The 16,810-nt window shown below is 50.2% G+C and overlaps 2 protein-coding genes across 3 annotated transcripts; one reads left to right on the forward strand and one right to left on the reverse strand.

The window, feature by feature from the left end:
- Positions 1-360: 360 nt before the first annotated feature.
- Positions 361-9,758, reverse strand: TRIM50 (tripartite motif containing 50). The gene is made up of 7 exons (XM_083588758.1): positions 8,339-9,758; positions 7,159-7,687; positions 5,482-5,577; positions 4,797-5,027; positions 4,481-4,503; positions 3,844-3,968; positions 361-3,051 (listed from the first exon to the last, which is right to left on the reverse strand). Exons 2-7 carry the CDS (start codon positions 7,561-7,563, stop codon positions 2,447-2,449), a joined length of 1,485 nt encoding a protein of 494 aa, XP_083444884.1. The 5' UTR covers positions 7,564-7,687; positions 8,339-9,758; the 3' UTR covers positions 361-2,446.
- On the forward strand, positions 456-16,412 carry NSUN5 (NOP2/Sun RNA methyltransferase 5). 2 transcript variants are annotated; one of them, XM_083588790.1, is made up of 10 exons: positions 456-1,325; positions 10,872-10,994; positions 11,098-11,275; positions 11,728-11,836; positions 12,157-12,295; positions 12,821-12,936; positions 13,456-13,634; positions 14,345-14,552; positions 15,306-15,458; positions 16,199-16,412. In XM_083588790.1, exons 1-10 carry the CDS (start codon positions 1,248-1,250, stop codon positions 16,293-16,295), a joined length of 1,380 nt encoding a protein of 459 aa, XP_083444916.1. In that variant the 5' UTR covers positions 456-1,247; the 3' UTR covers positions 16,296-16,412. The 2 variants fall into 2 exon arrangements, with proteins under 2 accessions (XP_083444916.1, XP_083444915.1); XM_083588789.1 differs by lacking the exon at positions 456-1,325 and adding an exon at positions 9,881-10,039.
- Positions 16,413-16,810: the final 398 nt, after the last annotated feature.

Raw genomic sequence — 16,810 nt, forward strand, 5'->3', positions numbered from 1 at the left:
GGAGCGAGCGTGGTGCACGATGGGGCATGTAGTCCTCACCCTCAGAGTTTTTTTTATTTACCGACACACCCGCTTTTCATCTAAAATGGGCTCCCGAAGCGGCTTTAAATGCGAGGAAGCTCGAGTTAATAATAACGGCATGGCGTTAATGCTAGATACCCTGTGGGTGCCGCTTTGTTGTTGTTTTTTTACTCCCAATTAACTTGCAAGAGTAAGCCCAAAGAAATTTAATGCGCCAAAGTTAGCCATGTCTTTTGAATCCTGCTCTAATGTGACTAAGACTGGATGCTACCCCTTGATTTAAATTTTAAACTTTGCCCTGTTCTATCTTTTAGAAAGTTTCTCCATGACACAAAACCATGACAATTCTTAAACTTCGTTTATTTCATGCGTTTTGGTCCAGCAAGAGGGGCAGGGGAGCTTGAAATAGCTTACAAGCACACCGGTTTGCATAATCCAACATTTGTCATCATAAAAAAATTAGCCGCCAAAACAATAACAACAAAATCCAACAACATGTAAGGTAAAAGGGTAAAGGTGAAAAGTAAAGGACCCCTGGATGGTTAAGTCCAGTCAAAGGGGACTATAGTGTGTGGCACTTATCTCATCTTCCCACCACAGCGGTACCTATTTATCTATGGTCTGCTTTCGAACTACTAGGTTGGCAGGAACTGGGACAGAGCAATGGGAGTTCACCCTGTGACGGGGATTCGAACCGCCGAGCTTTGGATCAGCAACCCAAGTATAGCATGAATGGATGGTGGTGCATTCAGTGACTTCTTCCCACCTCGAGCACAAGCACAAGAACTGCAAGTAGAAAGCAGACATTTCCAGCAGTGGGATTTGCTCCCTGTGAGATCCCTCACCACCTGGAAGGACCATGTGGTGGATACTCTTTGGTAGCTCAGGAGGCTGACAATAACTGTATTTCCGAAGGATGAATAAAAATGGATTTCCCATTCTGCTACTATATTGGGTTGCGCCGTGGCTGCGTCACAATCGTCTTTAATTGCAACAGGAATATTTGTTTACTCCTTCTACACTGCCTAGAGGCTGCAGAATTAGGTACATACAAAATTTTAAAAAGCCCTTGATCGAATATATTACAAAAGCATGGGAAGCAAAGCTAGTATGAAAACAACTGGACAATTCAGCCACCTTGGGTAAACTTTTTGGGGGTCTACTAAACAAAGGAGGAAAATAAATCTGGATAACTTCATGTTTGCTGCTTGAAACTCCTTGGATGGATGGATGGATGGAACCACTGCTTCAATGGTCCTCTTCCATTTCTAGGCTCCTTTCCTTGTGTTCCTTTCAGCCTGCAGGTAGGGACTGTCAATTCTTAATCTTTCTAAAGCTCACTTTTTAGGTGCTCAAGGAAGTGGTAGAGAGGGAAGCTGTCCATGGGGCTGCCATTGCTACTGAACTACAGCTTCCACCAGCCTCAGCAAGCCTGGCCAATGGCTGGAGAAGATGGGAGCTATGGTCTGGAAACACCTGGAAGGCTACAGCTTCTCCACCCCTGCTTAAGAGCAACCCATAACCAGCCTTCCCCAAACTAGTGCCATCAGTCCTGACCAGTATGTCTGTACTCCCATCAACACTGGCATAATAGAGCTGAGTTGGCTGTGGCATTTTAGCCCAGTAATCTTGAAGGCACAATGTTGGCAAAGTGTGCCTTAAAACGGATTAAACATAATGCTCTGGTGCAACCTCTAAAGTGCATTTGCAGCAGACCAAAGGGATATCATGGGAAAGCATTTTCAAAGACATCGGTAGGACAGTTTCAGCCTTTAATCTTCCCCCCTTTTTAATGTGGCCCCATGGCATTGGCAAATGCAGGACGACTGTAGCAATGTGTCAGGAAGCTGCATGAAATCTAGCCTTTAAACTTCCTGGTGAAGAAGACTAAAAGGCAGAGAGGGAAGCAATGGGCCTTTGAAGTTTAAGCATCAATTAACTGACATGTTTCCTAGAGGCAGCCCAGAGGCAAGGTGAGTTGGTTGAACAGATTGAGAGTGCCATCAAGGACAGTTAGCAGGGAGAATGACTGAGCTGATCCATGGACCATGCCGTCTACAAAAAAGGAAGTTCTCCTCCTTGGGGGATCACTGGGTTTCTTCAAAGCAGGCACCAAAAGGTATTGAGCTGTCTCTCTCACTTGCTCTTGAGATGCTTAACTTGGCTCCTTGATTAACCAGCTATGTTCTGACTCCTTCAGCTGAGCTGAAGGCAAAAGGTTCTCAAACAAACCTCTGGAGCCCACCTTGTATATGTGGGGACTGTTCCCCTATGAGAATACAAATCCAGTTACACCTTGATCAGGGTTTCTCTAGTCGAGCTTGCCATGCTTTGGAGCAGAGCAGTCTGTGGCTAGTGCCTTTCTCCCCTGCAGTTGCAGCAACATGGCACTCACTCTGCAGCTCAGCAGGCAGGAACTGCCCACTTACAACTTGGTGGGCTCCTGGGCATTGAGGCCATCATCTTCTTGGACCTGCAGCATGGTGGGCGTAGGCAGGACAATGGGCAACGTGTTGGTGCCCCGTTCATGCCAACACATGTCCAGGATGGGGTACAGCTTGCCCTGGAACTCTGCTTGAAAAGTGTAAATTGGTACCAGTTCGTCAGGGCTGTCGGCATTGTAGAAGGTCAGCTCACCCTTCTCGTAGTGCAAGTAGACCCCGATGCGCTGGGGGCGGGCTGAGAGCGGCAGCACCACGCGTGGGTTGTTGAAGGCCTCATAGACCTTGCCCTCCTTCAGGCCGATTAGCCACACCCCATGCTCAGGGCTCTTGTTCAGCTTGCCCTTGCGGCTGACCGTGGCTTTGACGATGCCCAAACGCCAGTGGCTCTTGAGGCCCACAATCACCTCCCAGTAGTGCCTCCCCCAGGAGAAGCCCTTGTTACCCAGGATGCAGTTGCTGTAGTCGAAGCGGTCAGGGTTGCTGCCTCGCCTCTGGAAGAACACCCCACACTGGACCATGGTGTTTCCCTTGGACAGCTCCAGGATGGGGTGCGCACTCACTGGGTCCAGTTTCAGCATCTCTGGAGCTAAGAAAAGGGGTGAAAATCAGGAGGGATCCTGAGCAGGGGTCAATCCACCTTTTACAGGTAAATATAATTCATTTTACAATGACAAGGAACCCACCCATCCCTTTACTCTTCACTAAAGCTACCTCCTCCCTTTTTACCTTGCCAAAGCCACCCACCGCCTCCCCTTAGACTCAACAAACCTTCACAGCTTACTTGGACCACCTGCCTGCTGCTCTGCTCTGCTCTGGGCTGCCCAACTGCCCACTTCCATCTTCATTTATGTCCTCCTCACCCTCTGATGCAATATTTTTCTTTACAGCATTGGACTAGATGGAGGGCACAAGGAGAAGGGGACGACAGAGGACGAGATAGTTGGATAGTGTCTTCGAAGCTACAAACATGAGTCTGACCAAACTGCGGGAGGCAGTGGAAGACAGAAGTGCCTGGCGTGCTCTGGTCCATGGGGTCATGAAGAGTCGGACATGACTAAACGACTAAACAACAACAACAACACCCTCTGATGCTGCTGCGATGGCCCAGCAGCTCTGAGAGCCCAGCTTGTTGTAACACTCTAGTTTGCAGTGTCACCTGTCTGGGGACAAGTGAACTGCAGTGTGATGACACATACATTTTTATTATATGAGCAGAAATATTGTGCACCGCTTAAAGCTGTTTAAAAACCTGTTTATAAATGCAATACAATGGCTCTGTGGAGTTGTTGTCCACAGAGCCTGGAGAGCACCAGTTTGAGGAAGGCTGCTTTAAGACCTCTAAGGAGCCTGTTGGCTTCCTCTCCAACAGAGGCTGTACCTGGGAGGACTTTGCGTAGTAGTCTCTTCCACACCATCATCTTGATGTCATCTTGGTGGAAGTCAGGCTTAAAGGAGACTGCGCTGAACATACCATCAGCCAGATGCTGGCGGGGGAGCTCAGACCTGGAGGAGCAGGGCAGCACATTGCTTTTCATCATGATTTTCTCAAAATGAAGACTTGAGTCTTAATCATCTGCTACAGCTTTCCAACTACCTGGCCCCAATTTAATTGTTGGTGTGATGCTGCTGAGGAAGCACTCTGACCTTGAAGATCTGCAGTGGCTCCTTCATATTTGCAGGAAAGTAGGAGGGCATAGCTCAGTGGTTGTGGACTACAATTCCCTTCAGCCCCAGACAGCACAGCTGGGAGTTGTGGTTCAGAGCAACAGGTGGGCACCAGGTTTGTGAAAGCTGCATTAAATAATTGCTCTGGGAGGAAGATAATGAATACGTGTTGCATCTTGGGGTGAGTGGAGGTTGGGGAGACTATGATTGACATGCATCGGATCCCTTGTCACTTTTTGACCATTGGCCCATTCCATGGACCCCCTGAGAGATCATGGAGCATGGCCTGACTCCACAGTGCAACACATACACACACTTTCTCTCTCTCCTCCCCTCCCCTTTCAACATACCTGGAGGGAAGAGATCTGTATTTCTGTAAAACAAGAAATGAAGAAAGCCTTAGTGAGCTTATGCTGCTACAGCATCTATAACAGAACCTTAGGCTTAGAGGCAGGACACAGGGAAAGGTGTGGAAAATGTGGGCAAATTGAATTGGGGTATAGAGCACCCCTGCTTTTAGGGACCCCACAGCTCCTATAGCCCTCCTCTATACCCCCAAACCCTCAAGTTGAACCTTCCCCTATGTGAATCAGTGTGTGGTAGAGACAAGGTGTTGTTGGCCATTTGGATTTTTTGCCTCAGACAGCACCAGGCAGGCAGACATACCCTTATGAAATCCAACTGGCTTTCGTTGTTGAGTTTCTCCAGGGAATTCTCCAGCTCCTTCAGCTTCTGCAAGATGTCTGTCGTCTGATTCACCTGGACTTCAATGGAGGCGATAAGTTGGCCTGCCTCCCTCTCAATCCGCCCCAGGAACCTAGCCTTCTCCTCATCGATGTACCTGTGCAGTTCCTGGAACTGCTTCCGGACCACCCATTTGAAGACATCGGACTCGTTCTGAGGGGGAATTCAAAAACACAACTAACACTAGAATGAGGCGTGGCTTAATTTGAGTTGAGGTGTGCATGGGTTTAATTCTGGCAACTGCCTTCTGGGGCTGTTTCCAAGAGGCTGCCTGCCACAGCGCTCTTTGGTAGGAGAAGCTGGCGGCAAAGCTTGCATTTCAAGTTGGCTTGACCCTGTGTCCTTGGCAGCAAGATTAAGAAGTTTGCATTTTAACATTCATCACTGAAGATTCTGCTGGATATAGGAGGTATCAAATTATATTTAAAATCATTCAGTAGTATGAGTTAAGGTTCAGATTTAAGGTTTTGTTTTGTTTTTTAAATCTAATTTTGAAATGAAACCTGAACATTTTGGAAACTGGATGTTAACTTTCACAACTCAGTTCCCAGTGCTGAACGCAGTTAGCTCCCTGGACCCAACCTATAGTCTGATTCCCTGGACACACCGCAATGCGCGTCTTGTTGTTCATCAGCCTGCTGACGTGCTCATCCAAGCTCCCCTTCTGCTTCTGCACCTCTGTCATCCACGCAGAGAGCTTCTCCTGAGGAAACAGAAACAGCTTTAGTGGATCAGGCCAAGGGGAGTCCAGCTTGCCGTTACGTTTCCAACAGTGTCCAGCTGACGTAAAGGGGAACGGTTCTAGGTAAGTGGGGTCAGAACAGCTGCTTTGCTTGCAGAAGTCCCTGGATCAAGCCCTGGCAACATCTCCTAGTAGGACTGGGAAATATTCCCTGGCTAAAACCCTGGAGAGCTGCTGCTAGTCAGTGTGTGCCAGGAGTGAGGAACCTCACCTGGGCCTTGGAACTCTTCCCAAGCCCCACCCCTTCTTCCTAGGCTATTTACCTCCTGGCTCTGCTTTGCACCTTGAGTGTTTTTGCCTGGCTGGAAATATGTCCTTGAACTTGACTAACACCTTTTGGTCATGGACAGAGGACAGAGAGGGGCATGTGACTGCATGTAGAAACATGGCTACAGTGCCAAGGTAACTTTTACATTCATTGCCCGGCCCACTTTTGCCTCTGGCCCCACCCACCAACCTAGCACCTGGCCCCCTCAGAAGGTTGCCTAGAAGACTGAAAAAACCTCCCAGCCCTGGGGTGGGCAATACTAAACTTAGACCAATGCTCTGAGCCTCAGAATAATGCCGTCTCCTATGTCTCCTATGTTTAAGATGGGATTCTAGGCCATACATCCCTTACAACCATCTGGAGCCCCCACCCCAGGTACGAGGGAAAAAGAAACTCAGATATGGAAATGATACACGTAAGCTGCCTTCTGCTGGGTCAGACCTTTGATCCACCTAGGCCAGAATTGCCTTCTTTGGCAAAAGAAGCTCTTGGGGGTCTCCTCAGGCAGGGAAGAGGCTTTCCTCACACCCACCCACACCCACCCACCCCTGCCCTGTTCAGATATCTGGGAAGTGGAGTCAGACCAGGGGTCAAGGTCAGGGCTTTCAATTCACAAGCTCATTGTTAGCATAGGCATATGCTAGCACCAGATCCGCTGGGAGTCAGATACACCCATTTGTGGGCAGGAGAGATTTGACCACTTCTGGCTTATCTCTGTCCTACCTAGTAACAGGCACACTCAAAGGAGCAGGGACAGCCTTGCTTTGCTTTTCCATTCCCATTTCCAAGGCTCATTGTTTGCCTCAAGGCAAACCTTGTGGCTCATTGCTTCCCCTAGCTGCCCTTGATCACAGGCACCTGATCTACACGTGATTCCCCACACCCCCTTTTCAGAACACACCTGCGCCCAAAGCACAACACGAAGCACCAGGCTGGGGGAGGCTGCTCTAGACCCCCAAACAAATAGCCATGTTGCTGAAACCTTCAGCATGCAAGGCAGGGGCACTATGGCCCTTCCCCATATTAGACCAGAGAAGAGATGGAGCTACCTTTCACCAAGGAATGTAGATGCTCTACCACTGAACTACAGCCCTTCCCCTTCTTCTTCTTTTTAATAAAAACTTAAGACATTGAAAGCTGCCTTGCTCAATCAGACCAAGGTCCACCTAAATTGGCAACCAGCAGGCATTTGGTGGTCCACCAGGAATCTGTTCAGGATCCACCTTCTGCCTAAGCCCCCCACGTCACTCCCCCCACACCATCCAAGCACTTACCTTCATCCGGCTGTAGATGGTCGAGATGGGGGTGACCTTATGGTGCTGATGGGTGCCGATGGTGCCACAGAGACCACAGATCACCTCCTGGTCTTGCTCACAGAAGAGGCTGAGGGGGTTGTGGTGATTAGGGCAGGACTCTTCATTGGGATCTGAGCTGCCTGCAGCATGCAGCGCCTCAATGATACGAGCCAGGTTGACGTTGGGTGGGGAACTGGTGCAGTCCACAGCCTTCCGGCACACTGGGCAAAGGAACTGGCTCTCCAGGTCAACTGAAAGCGCGACCACGCAGATCTTGCAGTATGAATGCCCACACTGGAGCATCAGGGGCTCTTTGAAGACTTCCAGGCAAATGGGGCAGAGCAGCTGGTCTTCCAGCTGGTCGATACTCATCTTCCTGGCCATTTTGCCCACCAGTTTCTTTTCTTAACCTAGTCCTGGAAGCCCAGCACCCTGTCGTGGGAAACTCCAGTTGTGGGGGGCAAGGGGAAATGAGAGCAATTCTTGTTCCTCCTGATTAACAGACCTCCTGCAATGAACAAGAACCGATAAGATGACAAGTAAAGAAGCAATGCAATCTTAGGGAGAAGTAAGAGTGCCCCTGAGCACACGAAAAGCAAAATAACAAGGCTGGGACTGGGGGAAATGTATTTGCTCCTGAGTCATGAAAACAGGGAGAAAGGAAGGTCATCATCCAGGTAACTGTCATTCCATACTTACCAGGAGATCAGCACCTGTCTCCTTTGCTCGAAGACATCAGAAGTGCTCTGCAGTCCCAGGGGCACCAGCCTTCAGGCAGCAATGCTACAGGGCTCTCTGACTCTTTTAAGGAGATGCAACAAATTTGCTTGGGAAGGGCATTACAGAGCTGAGAGGGGAATAGTGTGTGTTTTCTTCAGTGGTGGAAGAGGGACAGTTAAAAGATGTTGAGGAAGCAAGAGTGACAGCAGAATCATAACCCCCTTAAGTGCAGAGATGGTGAACCCGTGGTGGACCTCCAGAGTTGGTGGGTCTCTGATGACTCCCATCAACCTTGGGGAAGGACCTTTGCTCAGTGGCAGAGTACCTGTCCCTGGTTCAATCCCCATTGGCATCTCCAGGTAGGACAAGGAGCAGCCCCATCTGAAGCCCTGGCAAGCCATTGCTGCCAACCTGTGTTGACCAAGGAGAGCATCCTTACCTTCCACAGCTCAGTTGCCTTTTGCTTTCCACCTTCCTGGCTCACTTGCCCTTCACCTGTAATCACAGGGCTTAGAAAACACCAATGCTTGGGATTCAGAGACCCTTCCTTTTGGGGAAATGCTCCTGTCCGCAAAGAGTCAACTACTTCTCTCCCCTCAAATCAATCCATGTGTCTCCCAAGTGGGAACTGCGAGCCACACCAGTCAGTTACTGTGAACATCAGAGGTCAGCAGCACACCCACGCATTCATGCGTCTGCACATTTACCTTGAATGTTCACCTTGCAAAACGTTTGCTCTCCTCCCCACACACCCTGGCCTGGCCACGCCTGGCACTCATTTATTTGTCCATCAGGCGCTAAAGACTTCTTTACGGTTACCCGCTAACTGGCAACAGATAAGACTTCTGGCTCAGACATTACTTTTTTCCAGCCTTATTGTTGCAGGGTAGACTTGAAGTCTCCAATGTTGATGTTCCTGAGAAGAGAAATAAAGTTGTACAAAAGCAGCCTTGCTGGCCTCTCGGGGTTCAGTGAACCCCAAGTTTCCTTGATGGCCACCCAAATTGCAAAAAGAAAACGAGGGAGTAATGGGAGGGGGAGCAAGAGGTGTTAGGCTGGTCCCTGTTTGGTGGGAGCTAGCTAGGTCTCTGTCTCTGTTGGGCGTTTTTCAAGGTGAAACTTGCCTCAAAAAGAGTTTAATCTCAGCTATCTGCTGAGGGTCCTGGTTGTGCTGACCCTTTGAAAGGGGGCCTTGTGCCAGGACTGGCTCTGCCTTTGACAGATGTGTGTGCAGTGGGGTCAGAGGACCTTAAGGAGAGCTGCTCTCTGTCAGCAATTCCCACCAAGGGACAAGTTCCTTCCTGCAGGGGCCTGGGGGACTTCCAGTTGCTCAACCCCAAAATCTTGTTTGAGAGGGGCAGCCTGCTGCATCTTTGCCTGGATCATCCTGCTTCCCTAGGAAGGGAGCGGGCAATTTCAAGTCCTGTGCCTGGTTTTATTTGAGACTTTTTTTGTCACCGTTGGAATAGTTTTTATACACAGAATTGTTCTCAATTGTTCTACCTATAGAACTGTTTATAATCGTTTTTGCACTTTTCTTGCTTTATGGTCCTGTCTTATAACTATGTGCGGCCTGATGGTAAAGGCGGGGGCACAGATAAGAAATCTGATTATATAATTGAGCCACTTATTGAGCCTTTTGAGGCTGAAAGCGGTATACAGTACAAGTCTTTTCAGGCTGCAGCCCTACACATACTTCCCTGGGAGTAAGAGCCACTGAACTCAATGGAGCCCTGTTATTCCAAGTAGACACGTGCCATTGCGTTACACTGCGTATCGTTCTGCATTGGGATGTAGAGCTTGAAGCCGGCGTGCTGTCGAAGCCTTTGATTTCTCTCCGACGATTTTTTTGGGAAGCACTGGAGGCTGTGAAGAATCCCACATCGAACCCGGAAACTCGTCGAGCAACGAACGTCTAACATTCGCAGCTCTACGAGATCTCCGCTAATCCACCCGCGAGCATGCGCGGCTCCCTTTCCCGGCGCATGCGCGTTCAGAGCTTGGCGCCATGCGGGAACGCGGGCGGAAGAGTGGCTCCGCCGTGGGGCCCGGTTTGTACAGCGCGGCTGCCTCGGTCCTGGCCGGACTGGAGCGCCGGGAGGGTGCCCTCAAGACCCTGGTCTACGGGAGCCGATTCCAGGCGAGTAGAAATAAACATTTGCATGTATTTGCATAAATTGGAGTGGCAAGCTTGGCGAAAGGAGGGGCCTCTACAAAACGGTGTCAGACAGATTTATGGCAGGGTCGGAGGCTGCTGCCGACTGCGATGGTGGAAATGGAATCGCCACCTGCGGGGGCTGTCTTATCTTGGGATGTCAATAGCGAGTGGATGACGTCAGAGAAGGGGGCGTCATCCTCAGGTCCTACATCAGATTGGCCACTGTGGGGAAGCAGCCTGATGGGGCAGGGGAATGGACCCGCTTTGCTCTGATCCAGCAGGTGTATTTTATAGGAGGATATAAAGCCACTTTGTTATATCAAGCCAGGCCATTCCTGGAGTTAGAAGAGACCATAAGAGTCCCACAACCCTGAGATTAAGAATCCTATGCTCCACTAGCTCAGCTATCCAGGTGTTCATTGATGCACCTAACACAGTATTTTCTAGTCTACACTGGCAGCAGTGACTCTTCAGGGTTTTTCTGGCAGTCTTTTTAAATGCTCAGGTGAGTTGAACAGATAAAGAGCAGCAAGCTTTAAAAAAAGGCAAATGGCACCTTGAATTAAACCAAGTGCTCATAGCAGCAAGTAAAGTAGCCCCACTCCCAAGTTGGCATCTTTCAAGTGTTTTGGACTGTGTTTTCCATCAGTACCAGCCAGCAGGGACTAAGGATGGCCATGGGGCTGATGGGAGGTGTAGTCCAAAGCACCTTGGAAGCAACAACATGGGGGAGGTTGGAGTAAAGTGCCCACTTAGCTGTAAAACACGGATAGTCTTTGCTCCATTTGCGACAATGATCCCTGTCCTCTTCCAGAATCCCCGGCTGCTCTGTGCCCTCGTTTCAGAGACCCTTCGCTATTCTCCTGTGCTGGATTCTATACTGGAGGCTGCTGGCTTGCTCCGTGCTGAGAAGAAGCTGCAGCCGCACCTGGCAAAGGTGAGTATGAGGGGCGGTTGCAGCCACAGCCCCTGGGCTCCCCCATGCCCAGAACAAGTACCCCATGCTGTCGCCCACTGGTGTCCCTCTCCTTCCTTTTCAGGTGTTGGTGTATGACTTGCTCTTTGGCAAGGGCCTGCGTGGTGGCGGGCATGGCAAGGTCCTGGTGCTGAAGCATCGTGCCCGTCTGCAGGCCGAACTTGCCCGCTTGAAAGTCCAGAAGAAAGTGAGCCGCAATGAAGATCTGCTGCCACCGATGGCGGCAGGAGGGGCTGGCCAAGGTAGGTGGCTGGACGTGAGGTGCCTTGGCAATATCTAGGCTACTGCACTGGAAGAACCTATCTTAATATTTCATGGCTGCCAAAATGCATATTCTCCAGAATCTCCCCAAACATAATGCTGTTCTTGGGAGAAAATGCACAGGCTCTGACTTGGGCTGACTCCCAGGGAAAGGTGCTTTGAAGTGGGGCAGAGAGACAGGGAAGCAGGTGTTGAGAGTGAGCAGCTCTGCAGCCTAGATAAGTGCATATCCTGGTGGTGCAAAATGAGACTCCTGGTCTATCAAGTTTTATTTACTTAGGAGAATTTTTAGACTGCAGAATCACTGCTGTCTCTACACCTCAAGACTGGCTACAGGGGTGGAAGGGGGGCGGAGTCTTCATAGTTGATGATGAAGGAAGACCAGCATCTCAGTTTGAGAACTCAGTATCCCAAGTTCCTTGTTTGTTTCCAGCCCCTCGAGTGCCGCGATACGTCCGAGTGAACACCTTAAAGACGTGTGTGAGTGACGTTGTTGACTACTTCAAGCGCCAGGGCTACTCTTACCTGGGTAAAGCAGCCAGGTGAGCTTGACATTCCTGCCCTCCTGCTCAGACCCTGCGTGATCTTGGGAGAGGCTAGTACTTTCAGGGTGTCCACCTGCTAGCCAGCAATGGGCTCAAAACCGTGGCTAGATTTGCTTGCTGTTCCTACTCAGATCTCTTCCAGATAGTTGAAAGCCTTCCAATTGGAGGAGGGGGAAGAGCTTTTTCCATTAGTGGGCAGATTCTCTCTGGCATGGATTCCCTGCCTTGGGAGGGCACAGCTAGCTGGCTCTGGGCTGTGTGGGTGTTGGGGACGTGGAATGAAGCTTAATTCCACATCCCATTGTATTTCCCTTCAGCTTGGAGGATGTGAGCTCCTTGTCCGGGAAGAAATTCCTGCTGGATCCCCACCTTCCTGAGCTGCTCATCTTTGCTCCACAGACAGACCTCCATGAGAACCAGCTTTATGCAGCTGGGCACATAATTCTTCAGGACAAGGTAAGGGTGGCATTCTCCAGCTGTGGCACAGGAAAGTGGGGGAGGGTCATTTTCGCCCCAGCAACCTCCTACCTGTTGCCCCTGGAAGTGCTGGGTTCCTGAAACAGACTTCTGCTTTCTTCTAACTGTGGCTTCAGGGTTCCTTCAGGACTTGTGTTTCCATGGACATTGGACTCTGCCTTATACCAAATCAGATCACAAAAATGTTGGTTGCTGACTCTGTTTTCACCACATTAGTGGGGCTTCTGAAATCTGGTGAATGCAATGCAGCGAATGCTCGTCTTTGAGACAGATGTGCCCTTTAAAAGACAAGAATGTAAATGTACCCTTACTGGCTTTTGTCTACAAAGGAGACACCAGCTTTTGGGTGCTGTTCGGTCTGCCTGCTTGTCTCACTAGGTGTGGGTGGGAATAGGCTGCCAGGTTAACATGTGCTTGTGGGTTGCTGAGAACCCCCTGCTGAGGCCAGGGAGTGTTTGGAAGAGGCGGGTCTCAAGTTCCACTTTGATTTGGCTCCTCTTGTAGGCCAGCTGCCTGCCTGCTTTCCTCTTGAACCCCCTGCCGGGGTCCCACATCATCGATGCTTGTGCTGCCCCCGGCAACAAAACTAGTCAGGTTGCTGCTATCCTGAAGAACAAAGGGTAAGTACAGGGAAGCCAAGTAGATCCTCAGTGGTAAGAGGGATCTCTGGGGAGCCAGCTGGGGCAATTGGCACTTGGGGGGAGAGATGCACCCTGTAGCCCTAAGGCTGCACTGCCCCATCTCACTCTAGGCTTAGACCTTAGTGAGTTTCGAGAGAGGCAGTAAGTCCTGTGTGCCTGTCTCTCCTCTCCCCACCAACCTTCTAGCTCCCAGGGTTTACCTTGCCTTTTATGGCCAATGGTGCCACTTAGAGGACCTGGAGCAGTAGAGAGAATAGGCTCTGCTTCATCCAGTTTGACAGGGGTGGGTCCTGCTGGCCATAGTGACAGTTATGATTGGCTAAGCTCAGTCAGTGGGAGGGGGAGACTGGGCTGGGGTTTGCAGGGTGGGGGTGAGGAGTGTCAAATTCTCTGGAAGAGGACTCTGCCCTCCCTGACATGCTTGCTGTGTTTCTTCTCTCTCTTTCTGACTTTCTGGCTGTGAACACTCACGGCACATTTCATACTCTCAATGCACAGGCAGATCTTTGCCTTTGACCTGGATGCAAAGCGCCTGGCTACAATGAGCACCATGCTGGTGAGGGCGGGGGCCACCTGCTACCAGCTGGCACACCAAGACTTCTTAGCCATAGACCCTGCTGATCCCAAGTACAGCTCTGTGAGATACATCCTCCTGGATCCCTCGTGCAGCGGCTCAGGTGAGCAGAAGGAGGGTCTTGGGGAGCAGATATTCTCATCCTGTGGAACTCCAGCTTTAGTCTTGCACAACTGCAAGCAAATGTGCCCCTGGGTGTGCTGAGAGATCAGTGAGGCAGTAACTGCTCTGGGGTGGTCCTAAGTGCTTGGCTACTCAGTCTTGGTACCACAGAGGTGGCTTCTGAGCCCCAGGCAATCATCTGCTGCCCCTCTTAAGCCAGGAAGAGAAATTGGTGGATGTTGGCCAGGGAATTATGGTGCATTTGCTTTTATTTATTTATTTTTAGTCTAGCTAAGGATGCCTTTGGCCCTTCCTCTTCCCGATGGGGTGAGTGATGGTCTCTCCAGAGTTTGTGAAGCCTGGTGGAGTTGACCAGGGTTCACTTTATGAATTTATACTAAAGGCTTCGTATGGAAACTTCCATAATGGAGACTCTGGTGGGCTGAATAATCTCTGGACTCCTACGTTTTCTGCACTGTGAGCTCCAGCCCATCCCTATAGCAAAGGCTGCCTATGGTAGGGCAGGGCCTGTCCATTAGGTGTGCTCAGGACTGGGGGCCAGTTGCTATCAGGCAGATCCCAGCCTGAAAGCTGCGTTCCAGCTACCACCAACCTAACCTGCAGAGCCCAACCCTGCAGCCTTGGAGCAGTTGTAGCCTATAGCACTAGGTTAGGGAAGGCTGGATCCGCCTCATGTACCTTTGTTCCCAGGAATGGTCAGCCGGGTGCCAGTTGAGGAAGAGAATGCCAACCTCCCCGAGCGCCTGCAGGCGCTGTCCAGGTTCCAGCGGAAGATGCTGGCTCATGCGCTGAAGTTCCCTGCTCTCCAGCGCGTGGTCTACTCTACCTGCTCAGTGCACCAGGAGGAGAATGAGGATGTGGTGCTGGATGTGCTGAAGCAATGGGAAAAGGAGTTCAGGTACCGGAGAGGAGGGGGTTGGGCAGAGGGTAATAGTGGCTGCAGGGCTCAAAACACAGGCAGGCTTGACAGAGCTGGCTTGGGGGCCAAGGCGGTTCAGCCTTATGCCACCGTCCTGGAGGGCTTTACCTAATACATTCGGACATAGGAATGAGGATGCAAGGTCAATAAAGGAGAGGAGGCCAGAAGGGCCACCAGTTAGTTAGTTAATCATTCATACTCCCTTCACAGGTTATAGCATTAAAACACAATACAGGCAACTCCCAATTTACGTGGGGGTTCATTCCAAGGCACTGCATGTTTAAGCGAAATTGTGTATATTTGAAACACCATTGAGAAAGCCTGCAATCACCCCTTTTTGTGATGTTTTTGGGTCACTTCTGGTCGTGCACATATTGGATGCGCCTAAAATAGTTGCTGCCTATAGTAAAAACAAAACTTACCATAAAAATAAGGTGTGTCCTAAAAACACACACCTCGAGCGTCAAAACCCAGGATAGAGTTTAGCCTCCTGCCTCAGGAACCTGTACTTCTTCCATCCAGAATCATTTGGTGACTCCTGCTGCATCACTGTCCTCTCCGGACGCAGCCAAGCCCGGTACAACCTCCTGTATTTGTTACGAAGTTAAGGATAGGTGCCTCCTCAAGACTGAAAGTGGGCGGGGTGTTATCTGCTGCTTCCATTCCACTGCCAGAGGGAGGCCACAAGGGAGCTTGCCACTCACAGGAGTCTTGTCTTTCCCCTTCTGGCAGGCTGGCAGAAGTCCTGCCTTCCTGGTCCCAGCGGGGCTTGGCCACTTGCGCCAAGGCAAAGTGCTTCCTGAGGGCTTCCCCAAAGGAGACACTGACAAACGGCTTCTTCGTGGCGGTCTTGGAGAGGCAGCCGGCGGGAGCCTCCGGGTCCAGGTGAGTGGGGCACTTGCTACCCTTTCTACTATGCTGGAGAAAGGACTGGAGGGGCATGATCCAGGCACAACACTCAAGAGGGGCCGCAGTGGGATTTCTGGCTTCAAACTTCTGAAGCTGCTTGGAGCTTCCCCACACCCTCCTGCAAACGCTGTGTGGGCTTATCTTTCTATATCACATAGGAAAATGAGGATACCTTTGTTTAAAAACTGAAATGACTTAAGTTAAATGTAATTAAATATGCACTTGGTGCTGGGGGGGGGGGTGTTATTTACTGCTTTTTGTATAAGAGTGAAAACAGCAACATAATTTTTTTGTGGGGAAACAACACTAATCCAAAGGATTTAGGATTCTAGTGTACAGACACAGCCCTCCCTGTTCTGCTTTTATACTAAATTACATGCTCCTATTTAAGCAGCATGCAAAATAAGTCCATGTAGCCTAGCAGAAGGCGGCCAAGCAGGCCTTTGCAGGTTGCTTTGATCAGCCATGCTGATTCTTCCAATTGTGTGAAGCAGGGCATACACAGCCCTCCAGGCCTTTTTGATCCTCCGAAGGTCACACTCCACTCAGTCCTTCTGCTTGGCTGGAACTTGGTGATGCCTTTTGCTTACCCGGCTAGAGGTGGTGGGACTTGCAAGCCAGAGCCATGGTGCTTCAGGAAGAGGGAAGGCTTAGAGGAGCTGGGGATAGAGGGCTGCTTGTACCTTTGCTAACACCTGCCATTTTTGTGCCCCTAGCTCCCCACAAGAGCTCTCCCAGGCTGTCAGTGAAGTAGGTGCAGACCCATGCCTTCCTCTTAAGAAAAAGAGGAGGAAGAAGAAACCAGAGACTTAAGAAGCCTTGTAGGACTGATTTGTAAAGACCATCACAAGACGACACAGACTCTGCTATAGGAAGTTGGCACCAGAGAACTTTGCAGGCTCTGGAATAAAAGTTTGCACAGAAGTGTTATTCTCCCCCCTTCTCCAATTTATTCCAGAGTGTTGTTAATCATGGCAGGATGTTGGTAGATGAAGATAGTGGACTGGCCATTATTGGGGTGGTAGGTGCTGTAACTTAAAAGGCACCCACCCTGCACTGTTTAATTCTACTCTGGGAAGGAGCTGTCTTGAAACTACTGGTCTTTGCCACATCTGTCTGCCCAGAACATGCAGTCTGCAGGTACAGACCCAACCTCACTGAAGCTAAGCAAGGTCAGTGGCCTATTACCTGCTTGGGAATGACATGTGTGTTGCCTTTGCTGGAGTATAAATAAGGAAATAATTTTGTGCTATGCAGATCCATCTGAAGTGGGCAGGCCTCCTCCATCATTCAGGAAAACCCAGGGGTGAGTTGGCTGCTGCTGCCTT

The sequence above is a fragment of the Podarcis filfolensis genome (genome assembly GCF_964270895.1).
Source record: "Podarcis filfolensis genome assembly, chromosome: 15".
Lineage (NCBI taxonomy): Eukaryota > Metazoa > Chordata > Lepidosauria > Squamata > Lacertidae > Podarcis > Podarcis filfolensis.

Excerpts from the sequence above, each read along its gene's own strand:
- TRIM50 (XM_083588758.1), bottom strand. The coding sequence starts at position 7,563 with ATGGCCAGGAAGATGAGTATCGACCAGCTGGAAGACCAGCTGCTCTGC. Across the intron at positions 5,578-7,158 it reads CCATCTACAGCCGGATGAAG|GAGAAGCTCTCTGCGTGGAT; the intron begins GTAAGTGCTTGG and ends CTGTTTCCTCAG. Across the intron at positions 5,028-5,481 it reads ACAACAAGACGCGCATTGCG|AACGAGTCCGATGTCTTCAA; the intron begins GTGTGTCCAGGG and ends ATTCCCCCTCAG.
- NSUN5 (XM_083588789.1), top strand. The coding sequence starts at position 9,908 with ATGCGGGAACGCGGGCGGAAGAGTGGCTCCGCCGTGGGGCCCGGTTTG. Across the intron at positions 10,995-11,097 it reads TGCAGCCGCACCTGGCAAAG|GTGTTGGTGTATGACTTGCT; the intron begins GTGAGTATGAGG and ends CTTCCTTTTCAG. Across the intron at positions 15,459-16,198 it reads GCGGGAGCCTCCGGGTCCAG|CTCCCCACAAGAGCTCTCCC; the intron begins GTGAGTGGGGCA and ends TTGTGCCCCTAG.